The 23,440-nt window shown below is 49.3% G+C and overlaps 1 protein-coding gene across 16 annotated transcripts in view; it reads right to left on the bottom strand.

Annotated features, from left to right (window-relative positions):
• Positions 1 to 23,440, bottom strand: part of LOC144934883 (voltage-dependent L-type calcium channel subunit alpha-1D-like) — a 185,280-nt gene that overhangs the window by 32,431 nt on the left and 129,409 nt on the right. For 5 of the 16 annotated variants that reach the window (XM_078861139.1, XM_078861144.1, XM_078861140.1 and 2 more), the window contains 13 exons: positions 22,898 to 22,950; positions 22,025 to 22,171; positions 21,281 to 21,482; positions 20,976 to 21,134; positions 20,278 to 20,388; positions 10,101 to 10,184; positions 8,669 to 8,752; positions 4,670 to 4,705; positions 3,924 to 4,064; positions 2,784 to 2,849; positions 2,550 to 2,641; positions 1,779 to 1,938; positions 177 to 304 (listed from right to left, as the gene is read on the bottom strand). In XM_078861139.1, the coding sequence (XP_078717265.1) occupies positions 177 to 304; positions 1,779 to 1,938; positions 2,550 to 2,641; positions 2,784 to 2,849; positions 3,924 to 4,064; positions 4,670 to 4,705; positions 8,669 to 8,752; positions 10,101 to 10,184; positions 20,278 to 20,388; positions 20,976 to 21,134; positions 21,281 to 21,482; positions 22,025 to 22,171; positions 22,898 to 22,950 (1,463 nt within the window). The remainder of the gene's footprint in view (positions 1 to 176; positions 305 to 1,778; positions 1,939 to 2,549; positions 2,642 to 2,783; positions 2,850 to 3,923; positions 4,065 to 4,669; positions 4,706 to 8,668; positions 8,753 to 10,100; positions 10,185 to 20,277; positions 20,389 to 20,975; positions 21,135 to 21,280; positions 21,483 to 22,024; positions 22,172 to 22,897; positions 22,951 to 23,440) is intronic. The other 11 variants (XM_078861145.1, XM_078861146.1, XM_078861152.1 and 8 more) reach the window with 8 other exon arrangements.

The raw sequence follows: 23,440 nt of genomic DNA, 5'->3' as shown, positions 1-23,440 counted from the left end.
TGCTGGTTGGATTGTTGCATTGTAGGATTGTGAGAGATGGCGCAAGCTTGGGGAGGCCTTCATCCAGCAGTGGATCAATCATGGCTGGTTATGAAGATTTAATGTTGCTGGGTGGACTGTGTATCGGGGAAGGTGGGTGACTAGGCCCCGTATGTTGCCCATTGATGGTCACTCACTTGGCCTCGGGGTCGTACTCTGCCCAGATCCTCTTGAACTCGTCCAGATGGTGGGGACCCAGGATGGACCAGTCACGTGTTAGGTAGTCAAAGTTGTCCATGATTACGGCCACGAAGAGGTTGATGATCTTTGAGAAGGAAACAGAACATGGGTCAAGGCGTCCCTATGATCCAAGGAACATTGGGTGATATCCTGTCTCTATCTCCTACCTTGACCCCCTGTCCCCCAACTCTACCCCTATCCCTGTCTCTATCCCCTACCTCGACCCCCTGTCCCCCAACTCTACCCCTATCCCTGTCTCTATCCCCTACCTCGACCCCCTGTCCCCCAACTCTACCCCTATCCCTGTCTCTATCCCCTACCTCGACCCCCTGTCCCCCAACTCTACCCCTATCCCTGTCTCTATCCCCTACCTCGACCCCCTGTCCCCCAACTCTACCCCTATCCCTGTCTCTATCCCCTACCTCGACCCCCTGTCCCCCAACTCTACTCCTATCCCTGTCTCTATCCCCTACCTCGACCCCCTGTCCCCCAACTCTACCCCTATCCCTGTCTCTATCCCCTACCTCGACCCCCTGTCCCCCAACTCTACCCCTATCCCTGTCTCTATCCCCTACCTCGACCCCCTGTCCCCCAACTCTATCCCTATCCCTGTCTCTATCCCCTACCTCGACCCCCTGTCCCCCAACTCTACCCCTATCCCTGTCTCTATCCCCTACCTCGACCCCCTGTCCCCCAACTCTACCCCTATCCCTGTCTCTATCCCCTACCTCGACCCCCTGTCCCCCAACTCTACTCCTATCCCTGTCTCTATCCCCTACCTCGACCCCCTGTCCCCCAACTCTACCCCTATCCCTGTCTCTATCCCCTACCTCGACCCCCTGTCCCCCAACTCTACCCCTATCCCTGTCTCTATCCCCTACCTCGACCCCCTGTCCCCCAACTCTACCCCTATCCCTGTCTCTATCCCCTACCTCGACCCCCTGTCCCCCAACTCTACCCCTATCCCTGTCTCTATCTCCTACCTCGACCCCCTGTCCCCCAACTCTACCCCTATCCCTGTCTCTATCCCCTACCTCGACCCCCTGTCCCCCAACTCTACCCCTATCCCTGTCTCTATCTCCTACCTCGACCCCCTGTCCCCCAACTCTACCCCTATCCCTGACTCTATCCCCTACCTCAATGCCTTATACTCGAGCTCTGTGGTTCTTAAACTTGTGTGCAAGCATCCCCTTGGGGTACGAGATGCCCTTTCTAGGGGTGCGAGACATGGTCAGATTATTTTAGAAGGTAAATCATCTAAATAACTAATTAAGCACGGGGACGTAAGTACAATAACTTTGTTTCATCAAACTCTATGCATTTATTAACATTAAAAATGTTCTTCTTGGTTCTTTTGGTAAAGTCACGTAGAAGGGAAGTAATAAAATAATAAAAATAAAACATAATAAAATAAAATAATTCTCACGACGTTTCGGCTACAACGCAAATGTTTAACGATTAAGAACCAAAGGGGTGCAAGGATGCAGTAAAGGTGAAGAACCACTGCTCTAGCTCTACCCCTATCGCTGGCACCACCCGCTGGCAGTGCCTGGCAGTACCAGGAAGGCACAGAGCATGTAGAAGCTGACGAAGTAGAAGATGGCAAAGCTGGATCCACAGGAGAACTCCTCGCCCACGCTGGCGTCAGCGTCAGGGTCACAGCGTCGGCCCGGCATGCAGGCCAGCATGATGTCCTGCCACGCCTCGCCCGTCGCACACCTGCCCGGCGGCATAGCGGCACACGTGAACATGCACGCCAATGCAAAGATCCCCAGCGTAGTGCCATCGGTGCTGCTAGCGAGCGCCTATGAACGTTGACAAGGCATCACCTCCTTGCCGGGCCGCCTTTATCTCCCCAGTGGTGATATTGACACACCGCAGCACTCCTTTAAGGCTGAGTCGACCTAGTTAAGTGCCAGGAGCTTTCAGATTTTCGACACTGATTTTATCCTTGACTAAGAATCGATATTTTGGTCACTGGGTTTGAGGCGCAGTGCGTGAATGCAAGTGTGTGTGTGTGAAATTGTGGACGCACACGCGCGCATGTGCGCTTGTGTGATTCCAGCTCACAGCTAACACCAGTAATGCTTATCTGAACCAGTCATGGGACTCCCCAATGTAGATTCGGCCTCAAAAGAAAAGAAGGTACAATGTGTAAAACATCACCATGAGAGGGACAAAGGCGGCCAGTCGAGGCGCTGGGCAGCCACCCCCTTGTGTGCCGTATCGGCCTTCATGGGTGCTGCTCGCTAACAGCACTTGCCCCAATAGTCGGTGAAGCCTATACAGGAGTCTCTGTGTTTGTCTTTGTGTGTGCACGTGCATGACACCTGAACAGTAGCAGCACGGCCTGCGGAAACGTCTGGAAGTTGTTGTTCCTGTTGATCTGCGAGCCGTCTTGCATGGCAATTTTACCGAACATCTGTTCCGACGGAAGCATACACGCAAACAAACCACACTCAAAGCGTTGCTCCGTAAGATGTCACTGTTGTGTTAAATTTGTATTACGTAAAGAAACTTTCGCGAAATTTGCAGAGGCCCCAGAGCCCGGGGGGAATGCTGACCTGCATGCCAATGACGGCGTAGATGAAGAAGAGCATGACAATGAGGAGAGCGACATACGGCAGGGCCTGCGGGGAGAAGTGCGTTACGAGGGTAGCGAGTGAGTGAGCGGGCAGGAGAGCAGTCGCCAAGTTTATAGAGACGGCTACCAACACTAGTGATCAGCCAGGTAGCTGACTAACAGAGCAACCAGCTAAGAAGCTACCAAATCCCTCAGTGCCTGCAAACGAGCAAACCACCACCACTCATTCATCCAACTGACCAGTCACCCAACCAACAAAGCAACCATCGAATCAACATCCCAAGCAACAACTCAAGCACCAATGGACCAACTAACCACCCACTTGCGGACTCCACAATCAACCCACCCATCCACTCCACGGAGCTCCAGGGCTTCTACTCAATCATTGAATGATGCACATATCCACTCACCCACCCACCAACCTATATAACCAACTACTCAACCACTCAACCAGAGAATCATCCAAAGACAAAGATCCCCCTTATCGCACCTCCAATTAGCACGGTTGGCCACATATGGTGCGAAAGAAGTTCAAAATACATACATACAAGTCCTGTTAGTGTGCACCTATGAAGCCTGGCATGGCACATGAGGGGGTGGGTGGCCAGGACCACTCCTGATCACCTTTGTCTCCCGAGTTGCAATGTTTACACACCACACCAGGTACTAATTTTGGGATAAGTCGACCGAGGGGAAGCTTGGGACCAGTTCAGATATTCGCCGCCGATGTTGGCCATGAGTGGGAATCAAACTGGGTTCATAGCACAGTACGCTAGCCGCGACACTACCACTCCCCACTAACGCTCCCATCTACAAACTCACCCACCAACCTAGATACCAACTCAGACAGTCACTCACCCATTGCACCAACCACTCAATCACTTGACCAACAACAACAGTCGCCGCTCACCAATAAGTGGCAGTGACGTTACCGTGGCGATTGCGCTATGCTGGGTGCACTTTGAGGCCACGTGAAGTGTCGAAGGCCTACTGGCAGGAGGTCACGGAACAGATCCAGGTGCCATGGGTTGACTGAGATGACTGGCAGCGTCCTTCACGAGCCTGAACCACCCAGCTACCCACCAACCACTCAACCGTTAATCGCTCGTCCTCAACACACCTGGAAAGACTTGATGAAGGTCCAGAGCAGCGTGCGGATACCCTCGCCGCGGCTCAGCAGCTTGACGAGGCGCAGCACGCGGAAGAGGCGGAAGAACGTGATGGAGATGCGGTTGTTGTCCTCGGCGGCGCTGCCCGAGTTCTGCAGAAGGAACCGCGACGGCGGCGTGAGCAGCGGCAGCGGCAGCCTCAGCCTCGCAACGACGATATCTTCAGTGCCCTCGTCCTGACCCCGATCCCTGACCCTGACCCTCGGATTCAATAATAATCATAACAGATAAGCAAATAATGTATCCTGCCCATATATGTCCCTCCACAATATGGAACGTATTTTTTAAACATACCATCAGCCCTGTGACTTTCTGGGAGTTCACCAGCATTGGTTCAATCAAGCCTGTTGAGACATTGCACGTCAAATCTGTTCCAGAGTTTGCTTCTGTTGAACCAATGCTGCTGAAATAATTCACTCTCAGAAGGCTGTATAGCCGTTGGAAGGTGTACAAATATTTTATTTTATTTTCACGTGGAGAGACAGATATGGGAAGGAGGCAAACTATCTGCATACCTGCCTGACACAGGGTGATGCACTGCTCAATGCGAGTTCAATATTCAAACGTCTTCACCTCATGAGTTCGTGTCAAGAATAATTTTAAGAGACATGTTGAGGAGGCTCCCTTAACAGCCTGGCTTTGCCAGCTCACGCGGCGGCCTCTGCCGCTGGCTCCGCTGTGGGTTGCGCGTGCTTACCAAAGCGACTTCCGCGAGGGTCGTGTGCTCTGGCGTCTTTAGGGACAGCACGGGCAGCACAGAGGGCGGCACACAACGGGAAGCGGTGAGGCGGCTCGCGCCGGCGACGCTGTCGTGAGAGATGGCACTTCTCCGAAAAAATAATCCTGCTGCTAACGAACCTCCCAGCTGCCATCGAGGCCGGGCTGGGCGATGGAGCGACCACGTATCTGCACTAAGTTTCTGTCAGGACCGGGTATGTGCCTGGTAGTTAGATAGGTAATGATTCACCCCTACCCACCACCGATTAGATGAGATGAAACGATGATGCATCAACTGTGTCTCATTTGTCCAGGTTTATTCGGCCTAATAGCATCGTCATGTCACGTGTGGCTAGGGTTGAAAATAGTGTGAGGGTTTGGTTCGTGGTTGGGGTTACAGATAGGAATAGATTTGGAGTTAGGATTGGCTTGGTGATGATTGGGGACAGAGTTAGGTTGGGTTAGGTCATATTTCTGACTGAATATTTTCCGGTTTGCAGGTAGATTGGTTAGGTGGCACGTCACGAGTATTAGCCATATTTAGAGGTACACTGAATGTTTTGTCCCAGATATGCCGGCTGTGGAAATGCATTGCGTGTCACCAACCCAGACAGACCCGACTGAAGCCAATCCCTAGTTGGCTGGAACGGAAGTGTGCAGCACAGGTTCTCAGAGAAGCAGCATTTCACATGACACGGAGTATCACATCGACGCCCGCCAGACCCTCACAACACTCACCGGGAGGGGGCAAGGGCGGACACCAAGGGCTGGGGGGCATCCACACGGACCCCGTCCGCCCACCACCTCTACTTAACCCTCAAACACCGCCTTCCCCCCCCCAACCCTAACCCCACTCTATGAATCTTCATCTCTCCGCAACTATCCGGTCGGCACTGAACTCTCACTGTTGCTGCTCTCTCTGTTGCCATTTCGTTCGCTGCTGCCCATAAATCCACTGCTGCACACTTTTCTGACTTTTAATTTGGGGTACCATGATGGCGAGATTTTAACTACCTCGTTATGTATACAGAGTGTCGTGGGATCGGTCCTGACCCTAATGCCTGCTGTATAGTTTGAGTTTGCGTATTCTCCCCGTGTTTGCGTGGAGTTTTCTCCAGGTTGTTCGGTTTTTCACTCCAGGTTAAGAAACATGTGTTTAGAGTATTTGGCGGCGATACATTGCCACACTATAATCCACTTCGTTGAGTTTTCATTTGTGGCTATATAGCTCAGTGAGCATTACCTGGTAAAATAAATGATAAAAGTTAACAGTTTTCAGTTTTGATTCACTGCTGCACTCTGCTGCCCTTAAATTCACAGCTGCAATGTTCTGATGTATTTTAATTCACCACTGCACAGTGTTGCACTTAAATCACGACTGTCCTTTAATTCACTGCTGTATACTCTGCTGTGTGAATTCCTCGGCCTTCGTCCGTGCGAGGCGGTGCGCTTGACTTGCTCCTCTACCATTCCTCTCCCCCACCTCCAAACCAACCTGGCACAGCAGATTGTCCCTGGCTTTGCTGTGAAGTCTGGACTTAAGAGTTTAATGATTTCAACAGTTAATTCAATCTGACACTGCGCAATCTATGAGAAAAGCCACCACAGCAGGAGAATGCTGATAACTAGAAACACATATATTTAGCAGCAAGCAAAGGTGTAATGTTTATAAATAGCAGAAGGGCACGACTGCCATCCATACGCCTTACATGCATGTCAATAATGGTCTCAGCCTTGTTTAGGCCAACAACTCAAGAGCTGAATATCCGCCCGGGTTTAGAAGAGACGTTAGAACGTCCACATATTCAATTCTTCATAATTCGGTGGTCTGAACACTATTACGGTTGCACGTTCAGCTCTTGAGTTGCTGGTCTAGACAAGGCTGAGAGCATCATTGTACATGCAATGTGGTGGTCTAAATGCCTGATGGAGTACAAGTCTGCGTATTCTTAAGTCTAATACTCATAATTTATTGTCATCATCTTATCTAGAAGAAATACACTAAGTCTCAACTCTCTAGGGTCCTGTTGCATTGGGATGATTTGCCAATTTGTGTTTGTCTGGTTACAATTGAGTAAAAATTATTAACAATGTTGTTTCATTTGAACACGGCATTATTAATGTAGATTGCAGATTGCAACGCTGTAGAATGTGTAACCACAGCAGGAAGGCAGTGAGAACTCCTGCGTACACAGCACTGGGTCTCAGGCTGCACCACCACGTTCAACAGAGTAACCGGATGTCCCTTTTACCCTCCTTTTCCCTCCGCCTTCTTTCCTCATCCTGGCCAACGAAGGGTAGGGCCACCACCTCTCCCACAGTGAAAACCCGGACGTGTTTCTCAGTCGGCCTAGCCATGTAATCAAAACCGTGCAGTTTACTGCAATAAAGTTCAGCACAAGACCGGTAGGAGATCTCGATACATATCAACTCTTGCCACCCGAACACTGATGACTAATGGGCATGTGGCCGCTCCACCAGAGTACGAGCCACTGGCACCACCACGATTAGTAGAGCAATGCTGGTCACATTTCAGTGGGTATGTCTCTCCTGCTCTTGACTCCCCAGGACAGAACGAATGGGATGAGTGGAAATGAGAAATGCGAACAGAGAAACGCAATGAAGATTCATGCTGGGAATTACACCGAGAGACACAGAGAGGAGCACACAGATCAGGGAGCAAAATGCAGGTTAGAGACAGAGACATCATAGTGGTGGTTGAGGACCATTAAGTGTCTCATTGGGCAGGACACATCGCTGGAAAGACTATGCACAAGACTGGTGATGAGATGGTAGTCAAAAGAGGGAAAATACACCACTGTGGGGATGGACCACAAGCGGGACATTACGTCGCATCGGAAAACAGTGAGCCAAGGTAAAGGTGTGAGGAGGCTTTCATCCAGTAGCAGATAGATCATGGCTGCTGCTGATGAAATATGATGCGTATAAGTATCCTTCAATTTACAATCGTTCGGCTTACGAAATTTGGCATAAACGCAATTGATAGACAATGGGACACTTTTCGATGAACGAATTATAATTTCCGCGTTCACAAATTTTAAACGGCAGGCGGCATGAGATCACCCGGGAGGCTGCGTCATCTGTCTGCGACAGTGTCACGGTATCCCTGTAGTGCAAACAGTAACGCCTTTTAAGGACAAATGCATGTCTCTCGCAAGTTGAGGGATAACTGTAATCACAATTGATCGTCGTCGATGGGAATCACGTTTTTGCGTCTGTGGCTCAAAGCAAGAAGCAGTGGACAGCAGAAGCAGTGGACAGCAGAAGCAGTCGGAGCGCGAAGCCGCGTGAGACCACCAAGCGTCACGTTCCCCCGGTACCGGGCCCCAGCCGCGTGTGTGACTCAGGGTCGTCGTCCCCCCCCCCCCCCGTTACACTTCATCTCCGTACACCACAAAGACGAACAGCAATCACCAACGGAAATGTAACACGAGAGTAAATTTAACTTGCAGATTTTACCGCCCCTATTCGTATCGTTGCAGCTCACCATGGGTGAGCTGAAGAACAGTTCTCACAGCTACATTTAGTAATTAAGTTTGCGACATTTCACTTCAGAATTGGTCTTCAACTCATCGGTGAGCTGAGGGAAGAGTAATTAGCATGTTGAACGCTTGGTCACATGACAATTTAATTTGTTTAGCTAAGCTGGGTGGTAGAGGGTTGTACAAGACAAGTTTGGCGACATCACGTGACATAACCCAAAAAATAAAGACTCAGGAGGGTAAGTGTCACCAGTGAATGCAGATTGCCTGAGCAGCAGCAGCAGAAGTCACACACAGTGCCATACCCAAATAAAGTTTCAAATGCGTTCCGACGGGTTCTGACATTGCTGCTGCTTTGGCTTTGTTACAGTGGGAAGGTTTTGAGGCAGATGGGTCAGCGATGGCAGTGAGGCAGCGGGGGGGGGGGGGGTGCGTGGGATGGATGGGGGCCAGGGCAGAAGGGCACTCTTACTTACGTTCATCTCTGTGATCGCTATGTCAACGATGCTACCCACAACTAGCAAGGCGTCAAAGGCGTTCCATGCATCCGCAAAATAGTGCTGCATGCCAGGAAGATCGAGACAGAGAGAGACGGAGAGACATGGATAGCCAGTAATGGAGAGACAGAGACAGACATGGGCACAGAGAAAAGACGGACATTGATTGTAGAGATACAGCAAGACAGAGACAGGAAGAGCCAGAGAGATGAAGAGAGAATGTGAGACACAGAAAGAGAAAGATGGAAACAGCGAGATTAATAGAGAGATGGAAAGACAGCGAGAGAGAGAGAGAGACAGGAGATGGAGAGAGAAAGCACAATACAGGCAGCGTGAGAGGGCCAGACAGACAGAAGGAGACACATAGAAGCAGAGACATGGACACACAGAAACAGAGAAAGAGAGACATCGAGGACAGTGACGGGGAATGAGAGAATAGATCAAGGGCAGAAACACAGAGAGAGAGAGAGAAGAATAACAGATTAAATAAAAACGAGAGAGCGGTCACTGCAACGTGAGGGGAGGGTGGGCGGCAGCGGCCTTCGTGCGCGCCGAGCATTTCGCAAGACAGCGCTTCCCCGAGGCGTCCACTCGGCCCCTCACCCCCCAGAAGCACCTGGAGTCGGCGCCCACCTCCACTCGCGAATTTGCTCTGCGCTCTGAAACAAAACAACCCTGTGGTGAAAAGCTCGCCCCGGCGTGTGCCGCGGCTACCCCCTTTCTCCCACTCACTCCGAATTGGAATCGTCACGAGCCCTGCGAACGTTTCGTTTTTCAGCCACTGCGGCCCAGTCGCGGTGCCAAGCAAAGCGACGAGCAAGGAAACAAGGCCGGAGACCAAGACACAGAGCTGTGAGCGGCAGTGAGGTGGCGAGAGCGCTGCGGAGAACACACGGTCGGTCGGATCGTCCACAGCCTGAAGACAGAACCCTCGAGAGAGAAAAACACATTTGCAGAGTTAGTGGGAAACACGAGGAGGAGGATGAGCAGAAGGACGACGAGTAGGATGAGGAAGGTGGAGGATGATGCAGATGTAGAAGGGGAGGAGGAGCAGCAACTCCATGAGGTGTTGGACCCACAGCAGGTTCAGGCTGCTCGCGGGCAAGGGTCGATGGGGAATGAGTGGTGGTGAAAATGTACAAATCTGTTTAAGATTAATAAACAACTCAATTATGAATCATAAAGTAGCCTGTGAAACCCTACAAGTTGATTTAACTCTGTAATTTGTGGCTATCACCAGGAGTCAATGCCCTTCTGCTCACTTCCCAATGCTTTGCTCTCAACCACCCTGCGCCCCCCCCCCCCATTCTAGAGCCCGCATGCAAGCAAACACTTGGGGGGCCCCACAGGCCGAGGAGTCAGCCACCCCCCACACCACCACGAAACCTCATCCGCGTCACTCGGTACTCACATTCAGCTCACTCAGAATGACGTCAATGATGCTGCCAATTACGATGAGGAAGTCAAACACGTTCCATGGGTCGCTAAAGTAACCCTGCGTGAGGGAGGGGCGGGGGGAGAAGAGGTGAAGGAGTCAGCCAGATCTGCTTCTCTTGGACATGTTCACCTACCACGTAAGCGCACTCCGACCGCACACGGGACGCACGCGGTGTACCACGCAACGCGACCCACGCAAGGCAACATTTGTCTTGTGACAAATTTTATCAGCTGTCCCTGCAAAGGATTGTAGGACACAAGCTTGGCAGCCACCTTGAGCCCTCACACTCAACGTAATAACATTACAAATACATTAACCCCAAGTCTTCTTACAAAATACACTAAACCTGCGGGGAATGCGCGGCTATGTTACGGATGTGTTGGCACTTTGAGCAAAATTGGGATTTTTGCGGCAATTATGGCACGCAGGTGAAAAGACATCTCAATGAAATACAGGAGCTCTGTCGTCCCTCTGCATAAAAGTCCCACCACCTATTTTGCCAAAATTTGGTTTGGTAGTTTTTGCCACGGCTCAATTAGATCCGGTTGAACATTACGAGGATGTTGTGCATGTCCAGCGCAAAAACCAGAAGGGAACTATCTTCGACACTCGCCAGGTTTGTAGAGAAGACTTCAAGGGTGGGACCTTGTTTGTTTAGATGTTTCTGAGGTGGACCGTTTTGTGAAAAATGTTATGTGCATGTGCAGCACACGCACACATGCATTTAGTTATTTGCGTGTGGCGTGATCGCGCGGCGGTGTCTACGTCACAAGGGTTAGGGTTTGGTTAGGGTTGGGTTAGGGTTGGGTTAGGGTTGGGTTAGGGTTGGGTTAGGGTTCGGTTAGGGTTGCGTTAGGGTTGGGTTAGGAAAGGATTAGGCTTAGGGTTGGGTTAGGTTTAGGGTTGGGTTAAGGTTGAGTTTGGGTTATAATCACAAATAAATACTGTAATAATTACTGCAAGTTGTGTAAATTCCACATTGCCATGATGGGAGTCAGTCTCTCCACTTCATGTAAAGTGCCATATTCATTGAAACTTATATAGCTATTTATTATTTGCCTGCTTCATATATTTTTTCCTGCACATATTTTGTACACATCCCATCATGAAATAAAAAAGCTGTGCGGCTGATGGAATGTGTAAAAATTACGTGCACAAGTTGTTATGTCGAAAGACGAAGATGTAAGGAGGCATATTGGGTTCACATGGATGCTCCTGCATGTTTTGTCCCACGTGATCGTAGGTCGTGCAGGAGAGGCGGCGACTCGATTGTCTCCCCGCCGAGCCAAGGATGGTGCTTGGAGTTCTGGGCCACGTGGGAGACTGTGAGTGAGGTCCAACGGTAACAGTGGCACCGCTGGGGCTAACGGTAATACCGTAGCCAAGTCTCCAACCCACCCTAGTAAATAAAAATCAATAAACAATTACCGTCGCACACCAGTGATGGACTGCTATCATTGTGCAATGTTGTTATTGTCCCTTTAGTGCTGGAAAGCTCTCCGCGGGCAATTGAGATGTGGTCATTATGTTACAGTTCCTCTCCTGCAGGGCTTATGTTTTTATAAAAAAAAAATGTACTATAATAATGATGTGTAGGAAAACTCAACAAAATGTTGATTTCTCATTTAGATTTCCCCACATTGTTTCATGGCATAGCCTCTGAAACCAGGAGGGTAGCCAGCACCAGGCAATACATAATGCCCAAAATGTTGGCTTATTGGATAAAGTAGCTTAATTTGGTTGGCCCATCTATAAACATTATGCCCTCAAGCTCTCAAGATGAATGGATATTCAGACAACACAATCTGTAAAGCTATCACCCCAACTGTTGGGAAAGAACCATCTGAGGACCCAATCAAAACGATCACCTTGCCATACATAGTCACAAAAAAAATATTTCCAAAATCTTGAGCAAACACAAGATCCAGGTTCGATTTAACACAGTACATAAAATTCGTGATCTGAACCCATCTGTAAAGGATGTGATCCCTGACATGCAATACCCCGGTGTCTACAAACTCAGCTGTGTCTGCGGCAGTAGTTACATTGGGGAAACTAAGCGACATGTCTCGGACCGTGTTCGTGAACACAAGGCAGATCTGAAACACGGTAGGACCAATACCTCGGCCGTGGCTGATCATTGTTTTAATCCGGTGGGCTCACACGAAATTGATTTCTCTAAGATGAAGGTACTTTGCAAACCCACTGGCTATCAACAAAGATTCATTCATGAAGCCATCCATATATACAAACACAATTTCAACCGAGAAGATGGGTACAAACTTAGCAATCATTGGAAGGACGTTATCAACCAGTTTAAGTCATAACTGGCTGTGATGTTCCCATCCTGCCACCTTCCCATGTTAGTTGATATTTTCGGCCCTCCCATTTTACATTAACAGGTTAAATTTCTCACACCAACACGGCCGCCTTCGCATGCCGACCTTGACGTGGCGGTGGCTCTGCGATCTCCCATGAGCATGCTAATCTCTCACATTAACATGCTAATCTCTCACATTAACATGCTAATCTCTCACATTAACACGCTACGCTCTCACATTAGCATAGCCACCTCAGCGCGCTCGTCGTGGAGGTCGCTCACCCATCTACCATTAACATGCAAATTTTACTTGGCAGCCCTTTAATTGGTGGAAACCCCACCGCCTTCGCGGTCGTCGCCCACCACTTACATTAACATCAGCTGCCCCGCCCACGCTGCTGACATTTAGGCTGCGCCCATTTCGGACCTTTATAAACAGTTTGCCTTTAGAAGCTAACCCCCTTTTCCTGATGACGACCGCTTGTGTTGCGATCAAAACGTCATATTTTTTTGTTATTTTCTTCGAACCTATCTACGTGACTTTATCGAAAGACCCAAAGAATATCATGCCCTCGTTAGACAAAAGCATTGCGATTGTATCAACCATAAAATACCATGGGCGGTCTACTTCACTCAAAATACAATGGGCGGTCTTCTTCACTCAAAGTACCATGGTCAGTCTTCTTCACTCAGAATACCATGGGCAGTCTTTTTCACTCAAAACACCATGGGCAGTCTTCTTCACTCAGAATACCATGGGCAGTCTTCTTCACTCAAACTACCATGGGCTGTCTTCTTCACTCAAACTACCATGGGCTGTCTTCTTCACTCAAAATACCACGGGCTGTCTTCTTCACTCAAAACACCATGGGCTGTCTTCTTCACTCAAACTACCATGGGCAGTCTTCTTCACTCAAACTACCACGGTCAGTCTTCTTCACTCAGAATACCATGGGCAGTCTTCTTCACTCAGAATACCATGGGCTGTCTTCTTCACTCAAACTACCATGGGCTGTCTTCTTCACTCAAACTACCACGGTCAGTTTTCTTCACTCAAACTACCATGGGCAGTCTTCTTCACTAAGAATACCATGGGCTGTCTTCTTCACTCAAACTACCACGGTCAGTCTTCTTCACTCAAACTACCACGGTCATTCTTCTTCACTCAGAATACCATGGGCTGTCTTCTTCACTCAAACTACCATGGGCTGTCTTCTTCACTCAAACTACCATGGGCAGTCTTCTTCACTCAAACTACCACAGTCAGTCTTCTTCACTCAGAATACCATGGGCTGTCTTCTTCACTCAAACTACCACGGTCAGTCTTCTTCACTCAGAATACCATGGGCTGTCTTCTTCACTCAAAACACCATGGGCAGTCTTCTTCACTCAAACTACCAGGGGCTGTCTTCATCACTCAGAATACCAGGGGCTGTCTTCATCACTCAAAACACCATGGGCAGTCTTCTTCACTCAAAACACCATGGGCAGTCTTCTTCACTCAAACTACCAGGGGCTGTCTACTTCACTCAGAATACCAGGGGCTGTCTTCATCACTCAAAATACCACGGGCTGTCTTCTTCACTCAAAATATCATGAGCTGTCGTCTTCACTCAAAATACCAGGGGCTGTCTTCTTCACTCAGAATACCACGGGCTGTCTTCTTCACTCAAAATACCATGAGCGGTCTACTTCACTCAAAGTGGTGGTTTAAGATCCCATGGCGCAATTAGAAAAATAGGAGACCATCTTGTGCCAGCGCCACGGTTCAAGTTTGGCAAATTAGAAGAATGACAACGCAAGTTACACTCAATTGGGACTGCACATTGCATTAATCGCATCTACTGCGAAGCGACTGCAGGCTATTGTCTGAGAAACATATTGCCTTTCCTTTTGTGAAAGCCTCGCGCCATAATACCGGCCCAATTACCACACGTATTAAATTCAGTATTAAATTATTATTATTTATAAACCAGTGGTTCCCAACCTGTGCTCTGCGGACTACCGTAGGTGTGCGCAAGGTCGTGGGAAGTGGCTCGCAGACCTCGAGCAGATACAGCTTTCACTCGTATATGGACGTTCGGTTCACAAATGTTTGTGTTCACGCAATTGACAAATTATGGACATTAACGAAATTGAATATCCACGTGTATGAGATGTCACGCGGCTTGTGTCATGAGATCATCAAACAAGGACCACCCGAGAGGCCGCGTTATCCATCCGCGACAGCGTCGAGGTGCTCCTGCAGTGCAACGGTGACTCCCCCTCCACATCTCATTCTCAGTCATTCCAACATGGAGATCTTTCGGCATGATCCCTAAATAGGTAAATAATTTTTGTTTTAAATTTATTATTATTCAATCGTTTCAATATTTATGTTCTTTTAGTTTTTTTAAATGTTTATATTATGAAAAGTGATCATGATGTATACTTTTTAGGTTAGGAATAGAGTAGTGATTACTAAGAAACAGATATCAGATTTTTCGTATTATATTAATTGGAAAATCCGTTCCCATTTACGAAATTTAGTTTTACATCTTTTTAAAAAAAAACGCATCTCCTTGAATAAATCGAGGGATCCCTGTACTGCAAGATTATCCACAAGATTCCCTTTCTCTTGACTAACCATTGGACACCGGTTGAGAATGTATTCATGACTCATCAACACAGCGAGCTCTTGACTGACAGCTTTAACATTTGATGGAGGATATCTCTACAATTAACAATTGCACCGTCATCAATTTCACATAACGGTGCAGGATGATGTCCTAGGAAATCAATCCTGATGTAGTTTGTGATGTAATGAGAGCACCACAATTGGTGGGGGCTGTGTAAGTTGGAATTTCCACACGTATGAGCTTGCGTGTCAGGCCCATAACATGCTCTAAACAGAGTTTTTGTTAATAATTTCGTCTTATTTTTTTTTATCTGTGCCACTCACGAGACTAAACGTTTTACATGTGTTGCATATGTTTACATAAATACAATAAATACAATGTACACTTCCAATTATATTGCCTTGGTAACTATATGTCACTGAGACAATTTGACTGGCTAGCTTTACAACAACAGCCAGCCTCCATTCACCACTAAGTGACCGTGACGTCACCACAGTGGTTGTGTCAGGGTAGGTGCACTTTTGAGGCCACGTGAAATGTCGAAATCATGGGACAGACCCAGGTGTTATGTCACAGTGTGCTCCCCACTGCCAACTCACTGCGTAATCAACGTTTTTGGGTTAGATCGCGTTATTTATAAATGTGTCGTAACCCTCCACCACCCGACACGGCCAATCAGCAAAAAAGTGTCACGTTGACAAAAGACAAATAGTTCACTGTTTTAGCCCACCAGTGTGTTGAAGTGTGAAACCACAACATTTAAAATTTTTGAGTACGACGTTTCGCTGGTAATTGCATCCAGCATCATCGGGCAATTCGCCAGAATGGTGAGGCTCTGCTCTTGCTCCCGGTCTTAAATAAAGCAGCAGCAGAAGGGTGACGTCATCATTTAACTCATCAGGTGCAACGATTTGAGGCGGAGGGGGGGGTATTGTAATTATATACTAGATTAGTAATCAGGGAATTGTTACGATGTGAGTTGTAGATTAGTAATCAGTTGTAATGTGTGTTATTGTAATTATATGCTATTGTAGTGACATAAGAAGGGAGGGGCTGCTGGGGGCTCTGGGTTCCCGGGCGGGTCCAGACGCTTAAGCCTCTGGGCGCCAGGCGTTGGGTTCCCAGGCGCTTAAGCCTTTTGGCACCGCCAATTGGGGGGGGGGGGGGGGGGCTGTGTGTGCTCTGTGGGATGTCTGGTGGCGCACACGGCCCCACCCCTGGTTGGACTAGGCATAAAAAGGGGAGCTCCCTAGACGATCGGGGCCAGTTGTAACTCAAGACCCAAGACCCACGACCAGCCATCTGAAGACCCTGGGATGTTGTGAGAGCGAGTGGTGGGACTCTGGAACTCCCGACTCTACGACCTTGGGAGGGCGAGTTCCAGAGCATAGCCAGAGTAGAGTACCTAGGCTGTGTACCTAGGCTGTGTACCTAGGCTGTGTACCTAGGCTGTGTACCTAGGCTGTGTACCTAGGCTGTGTACCTAGGCTGTGTACCTAGGCTGTGTACCTAGGCTGTGTACCTAGGCTGTGTACCTAGGCTGTGTACCTAGGCTGTGTACCTAGGCTGTGTACCTAGGCTGTGTACCTAGGCTGTGTACCTAGGCTGTGTATCTAGGCTGTGTACCTAGGCTGTAACAGAGTATCAGGACTGTTGGAGTGTTGTGTTGTAATAAAGAAGTTACCTCTATAAGTGTCTCCGGAACCCGTTACACTATGTTAGTAATCAGTTAATTAGTATTTTTCCCCTATAAGGAATTGTAATATGTATTATTTAATAATACGCTTCCAGGCCGCACTAAGCCTGTAGCTGTCTGAGCGGTTAAAGTTATTTCTGTTTCTCTCAATTTCAATGGATTCTCTAATTAGTCTTTGCCAGTAGTAACAAGTTTTACACAACACTTCAACGTTATCAAAATCATTTGAGTGTCCCTGTTGGCAAGCATGTTCTGCAACTGTCGACAGTTGTGTTTGCGATAGTTTAATATTTCTCTGGTGTTCTTTTAGTCTTACACTAATGTTACGCCCCGTCTGTCCAATATAGCATCTGCCACATACACAATTAATCCGATATACACCTTCTGTTGATAATTTAGGTAATTCGTCTTTAGTGCACGTTACTAGTTTTTGAATTTTGTGTACTGTACCAAATCTTACTGTAATGTTTTGCTTTTGCAAAACACGGGCTAATTTGTCAGTTACTCCTGAGATATATGGTATTTTAATTGTTTTAACAATCTGATCGCTTTCAGCAGTGTTGCTTTGCGATCGTGATTTGGCATTTAGTGCTCTGTTAATTTGAGCATTATTGTAGCCATTATGTCTTAGTGCTTCTTTAACATGTTTAATCTCTCTTACTAGACTTTCACCATCTGACACTGTTTAGCCCGATGTATGAGCGTCTTGATAAGAGAGGATTTTTGAGCTGGGTGGTGATGCGAATCTGCATTCAGATAGGCATCAGTGTGCGTTTGCTTTCTGTAAACGCTGTGTGTTATTTTGCCATTTATGCCATGTCCAAGTAAAATATCCAGGAACGGGAGTGTGTTATTCACCTCCATTTCCATGGTGAACTGGATGGCCGGGTTTTGTGCATTGAGATGAGCCTACGTGTTAAAACGAACTCACTGCGTATTAGCTACCTGGTGCTCTGCATATTGTTGTGAGCGTCGCTCCTCTGCCCTCCATTGTTGTTGGAGGGTGAATGCCTCCAACTACCCATTAGCATCCTTTCAAGAGCTTCCTCCATAAAGGCAAGTCAACTCAACTCCACATCCTTCTGTACCACATCAGCCCATCAATTATCGAGCCCATGCAGCACCCATTAACCCCCCTCTATTCGGCCAAATTGAAGCTGCTTGGCCATGCGGTGGCTAGGCATGTGGGCTAAATGACCAGCCTCACCTGGCGGAGGAGCTCAAACTGTGCCAAATGTAATCCAGCCTGGTTAAACCCAGATGGATGGTATGCAGGCTATTCGCAATGTTTCAAGCAGGTGACAGTGACGCGGCCACGCGATCGCGCAACACGCAAACAAATCAATAAATGCGTGCATGCGCTCGACATGCCCAGACAATTCTTATAAATTGATCATTTTTTAGAAAACAGTCCCACTCAGACACATTTAAAAAAACAAACTTGGCGAGTGTTCATGATAACTCCCTTGGGGCTTTTGCGCTGGACGTGCACAACATCCTCGTAATTTAAATGGGCTCTAAATCATCGTGTTGTGAGGTTGTCTGCGGCAAATCTACCAAACCGATTTTATGAAAAATTGGTGGCGGGACTTGTTTTTGAACTTCTTTTTGGACTCGTTTTTGGAAAGATGACAAAGCTTCCAAAGTCAACTGAGATATCTATTTTCTCCTTCACGCTGGGAATTCCACAAGCACATGGCTTTTTCTCAAAGTGCCAACGCACGCACAACTCTAGTTGCACGACACGTGCAGTTATGAGTCTCTTTTTGTAAAATGCAGCAATCAGCCAGGTGGCCCAGTGGAGGTGTGAGCGCCTCGCGATCAGAAGCTCGCAAGTTAACATCGTGGCTGGGTACTGACACAACTCATCGTGCTTCCTCCCTCTGGGGTCGAGAAATGTGTACCACTGTGGGGAAGAAATTACAGTGGTTGGTCCTATTAATAGACTTGCCCCAGCACTAGGAATAGGGAATTTCCACCACTGGCCCAACACTATAAATAGAGAGAAGAGTGCTTCCTCATTGTTCATTTGAGCAGGAAGTGGCTGGAACTTTTGAGTCTCAAGTAATTTCTCAAAGTAAAAACATTCGGCCGAGGTCCCAGCACACGGTGACCCACGGACAACGTCTGAACTTAACGGCAGACAGAGGGCGTCCCAACGCCGCAGCAGGAATTTCTGCGCCGGGCAGACGCGGGAATTGAACTGAAATCATTTCCGTGTGGAATGCGGCATGGCAATGGAAACGGAGTTACACAGTTTGTGACCTGGTACGCAAAACGTCGGTAAGTAATTTATCATGCCGGTACACATGCACGCAGGCACACGCACGTGCAATGCATGTCTTACACAGGTGCTGCGTGGCTGTACTTGCACGTGTGCGCACACACACGCATGCACGCACACCTCCATTCGCCAGAACGTCTTTGCAAATCAAATAGTGGCGTGCCATGCTTCACCCAGTCCTGCACGCACCCTCACGCACCAACGTACACGCACGCACGCATGCACACCAGTCCAGCTCCGCTGATGGTAAAGCCATGGTTACACATTACAACGAACGCGCACGCAACCCGCTTGCTCCGTAGCTCGCATCCACGTGCACCTCACTCAAGCGAGCAGCAAAGCAGTGCTGTGTGAGGTGTGTGCAGGTCGAGTGCATCACAAGCAGTGCGCAGAGCATGGTGTGGTGTGCATGGTGTGGTGTGCATGGTGTGGTGTGCATGGTGTGGTGTGCATGGTGTGGTGTGCATGGTGTGGTGTGCATGGTGTGGTGTGCATGGTGTGGTGTGCATGGTGTGGTGTACATGGTGTGGTGTGCATGGTGTGGTTCATGGTGTGGTGTGCATGGTGTGGTGCATGGTGCAGTGTATGGTGTGGTGTGCATGGTGTAGTGCATGGTGTGGTTCATGGTGTGGTGTGCATGGTGTGGTTCATGGTGCAGTGTATGGTGTGGTGTGCATGGTGTAGTGCATGGTTCAGTGTATGGTGTGGTGTGCATGGTGTAGTGCATGGTGTGGTTCATGGTGTGGTGTGCATGGTGTGGTGTGCATGGTGTGGTGTGCATGGTGTGGCTCATGGTGGTGTGAATGGTGTGGTGTGCATGGTGTGGTGTGCATGGTGTGGTGCATGGTGTGATGCATGGTGTGGTGCATGGTGCAGTGTATGGTGTGGTGTGCATGGTGTAGTGCATGGTGTGGTTCATGGTGTGGTGTGCATGGTGTGGTTCATGGTGCAGTGTATGGTGTGGGTCGCATGGTGTGGTGTGCATGGTGTGCTTTGCAGCCCTCTCAATGTTGTGCAGTGTGTGGCAGGCTTTGTGTGATGTGTAGTGTGTTCTGCTTGTGCTGTGCATGCTATCTGGTATGCTGTGTGCTGTGCGTAGGGTATGGTATGCACCATGCTGCGTGCTGAGTGTATTGTACGCTGCCTGGCATGCGATGCGCTGTGAGGTGTAGCTGTGTGCTGCTCTGCAGCGTGTGGTGCTGCGGGCCACACCGCGCCGCGTCAGCGCTCACCCTGGGCTTGAAAGCGACGAGTTTGAGAATCATCTCGGCAGTGAAGAGCCCGGTGAAGAGCATGTTGAACGCGTCCATCGCCTCCCGAAACGACTTTGACTGCCCGTAGTGCTGCAGCACAGCCACCCGCACAGTCAGCACTGATAGTAGTGGTGGTGGTGACGGTGGTGGCGGTGGTGACGGTGGTATTGATGGCTGTGATAGTAGTGGTGGGGTGACAGTGATGGTGGTGATAGTGATGGTGGTGATAGTGTGGGGAGCCATAGAGTAGCGGTTAGAGTGCTGCGCTACAAACCCAACGACCCGAGTTCGATTCCCGCTCACGGCCAACACCAGTGCCGATTATCTGAATCGGTGCTGGGCCTTCCCTAGGTCGACTCAGCCTCAAATGAGTACCTGGTGCAGTGTGTAAACATCGCCACCAGGGAGACATAGGCGACCGAGAGTGGTGCTAGCCAACCACCCCCTCGTGTGCCGTACCAGCCTCAATAGGTGTTCGCTAACAGCACTTGCCCCAACAGCCTGTTAGACGATACGGGGAATATTTGTCTTTGTTGCCGGTGATAGTGATGGTGGTGACGGTGATAGTGATGGTGGTCATCGTGGTGGTGATAGTGATGGTGGTCATAGTGGTGGTGACACTGATAGTGATGGTGGTCGTGACGGCCAGTGGTGGATTTGGTAGCGACAGTGCTGACCTGCATGGCGAGGCACAGCGTGTTGAGCATGATGAGTCCAAACATGAGGTACTCGAAGGCGGTAGAGTTCACCACGTACCAGACGCGGTACTGGTATGGGTTCTTGGGGATGTAGCGCCTGAGAGGGCGAGCCTTCAGCGCGTACTCCACACACTGCCTCTGTGGGTAGGTGAGTGGGTAGGTAGATGTATGGGTGTTAAAAAGGTAAAAAGGTACCAACCCATCCATCTATTCACTCACTCACCCACCCACCCACTAATTCACTCACCCACTTAACCCTCCTACCAACCCACCCACTCACGGACCTGGTTCTTGTCGAGCTCACAGTTCTTGTACTCCTGTTCTCCTTGCTCCTGGAATGTGACGATGACGAAACCAACGAAGATGTTCATCATGAAGAAGGCGATGATAATGATGTAGATGATGAAGAAGATCGAGATTTCGACGCGGTAGTTGTAGATGGGTCCCACGTCCTCGGCGTGAGAGTCGATCGCGCGGTGCAGCAGCCTGGGAGACGCACGCATTCACTGTGAGCACAGACTCGCTCGCTTGCGTCGTGTAGCCACGCGGTGCAGTTGTGGTGGGGTTGTGGGGTGTGGTGTGGTGGGGTGTGGTTGTAGTGGAATGAGGTGCAGTTGTGGTGGAGTGTGGTTGTGGTCTAGTGAGGTTTAGTGTAGTTGTGTGGTGGGTGCGGTGTGGTTGTATTGTGGGGTGAGGTTGTGTTGTGTGGTGACGGTGTGGTTGTGTAGAGGGGTGTGATTGTGTGGTGTGGTGTGAATGTGAAGAGGGGTGCGGTTGTGTAGTGGGTTGTGGCTGTGTAGTGGGGTGAGGTTGGTTGTGCGGTGACGGTGTGGTGCGGTGTGGTTGTGTGGTGTGGTGCGGTGTGGTTGTGTGGTGGGGTGCGGTGTGGTTGTGTGGTGGGGTGCGTTGTGGTGCGGTGTGGTTGTGCAGTGGGGTGCGGTGTGGCTGTGTAGTGTGGTGGAGTGTGGTTGTGTCGTGGGGTGTGGTGAGGTTGGTTGTGTGGTGACGGTGATCCTCTTTCCACTCACGTGGGCCAGCCCTCAAAGGTGGACACCGTGAAGAGGGTGAGCATGCCCGAGAGCACGTCGTCAAAGTTGAACTCGTTGTTCTGCCACACACGCCGCTTCGTGAGCGGCTGGTTCACGTCGCCGTCCTTGTACACGATGAAGTGGCCCCTGGGGAACGGCGGCACGGCCACCAGAGTCACGCTGCGAATGCGCTGCAGGGCTTGGCTTGGATTGAGTTTGGTTCCGATCCCATCAGCGATGCTGCAGATCTCATCCCAATTCACCAACACTAGACTAGAGTTCTTGCGTAACATTAACAGATGTACGCAATATATTACAAATGATAACACTATATTACCAATAGCGTGTGTGCACGGTGTGTATGAGTGTCAGTGTAGTGTGTGATAATGTGGTGAGCAAAAGTGTGGTGAGTGTGTGTCACTGCGTGCAGCAGTAGTGTAGCGGTTAGCGCACTGCGCTACAAAACCAGGCGACCTGGGTTGGATTCCTGCTCACGGTCAACACCAGTGACGAACATTTGAATTGGTCCTGGGCATCCCCGAGGTCTACTCAGCCTCAAACGAGTACCTGGTGCAGTGTGTAAACATCGCTACTAGGGAGACAAGGGTGGCGTGATGCTGGCCACCAACTCCCTCGTGTGCTGTGCTGGCCTTCATAGGTGCTCGCGAACAACTTTCCCCAAAAGTCTGTTGAGGCTATATGGGGGATCTTTGCCTCTGTTGTGTTTGGTGGAAAGTGTGTAAGTGGAGTGTGAGCGCGGCGGGCAGTATGAGTACCCCGAGTGTGTGGGGAATTCGCTGCGTCAGTTCTGCATGGAGTGTGGCGAGGGTGGTGAGCAATGCGTGGGGCGCTGCGTGGTGACGTGCAACGCACTTGCAGTCGGCCGGCGTGTGCTTTGCTTCGTCCGTGCAGCTGTAGAAGGTGCCCTGGAAGCACAGAGGACGGAGGCGTCTAAGCACTGCACGAGTCACCATTGCACGCAGCCGGTGATCAGAATCAGAATCTGTATTTCGACTGAAGGAGGAATCCGATGAGCTATGAAGGTTTTTTTTACATTTGTCCAGTAGGGGCAGGTTACAGCCAAGTTACAACAAACACATATCAATAGGCGTTAAAAATGGATAAAAGGTGAGCAAGTTACTATAAATAGACATACACACATTATATAAACAAAAATTCCACAAGTACATACATTCCTGCCGATTTTTCAACACTAAATGCAAGCTTGGGCAAGGCAGAAAAATAACAAAATAAACAGTCCCAGACCACACCAAGACAACACAAAGTCCCTCAATACAATTGCACATTCAAATTGAACTATCGAAACACGGCTATGGATCAAAGTTACAGACTACATTTGCATATGTCGTCGTATCCAGCACCAATCTTCTGCTTCATGTCGCTGTAACAGAATAA

This window comes from Lampetra fluviatilis, chromosome 11 (assembly GCF_964198595.1).
Source record: "Lampetra fluviatilis chromosome 11, kcLamFluv1.1, whole genome shotgun sequence".
NCBI classification, from domain to species: Eukaryota; Metazoa; Chordata; class Hyperoartia; order Petromyzontiformes; family Petromyzontidae; genus Lampetra; species Lampetra fluviatilis.
The sequence above is the reverse complement of the archived record's forward strand: the minus strand, read 5'-3'. Positions and strand labels throughout refer to the sequence as shown.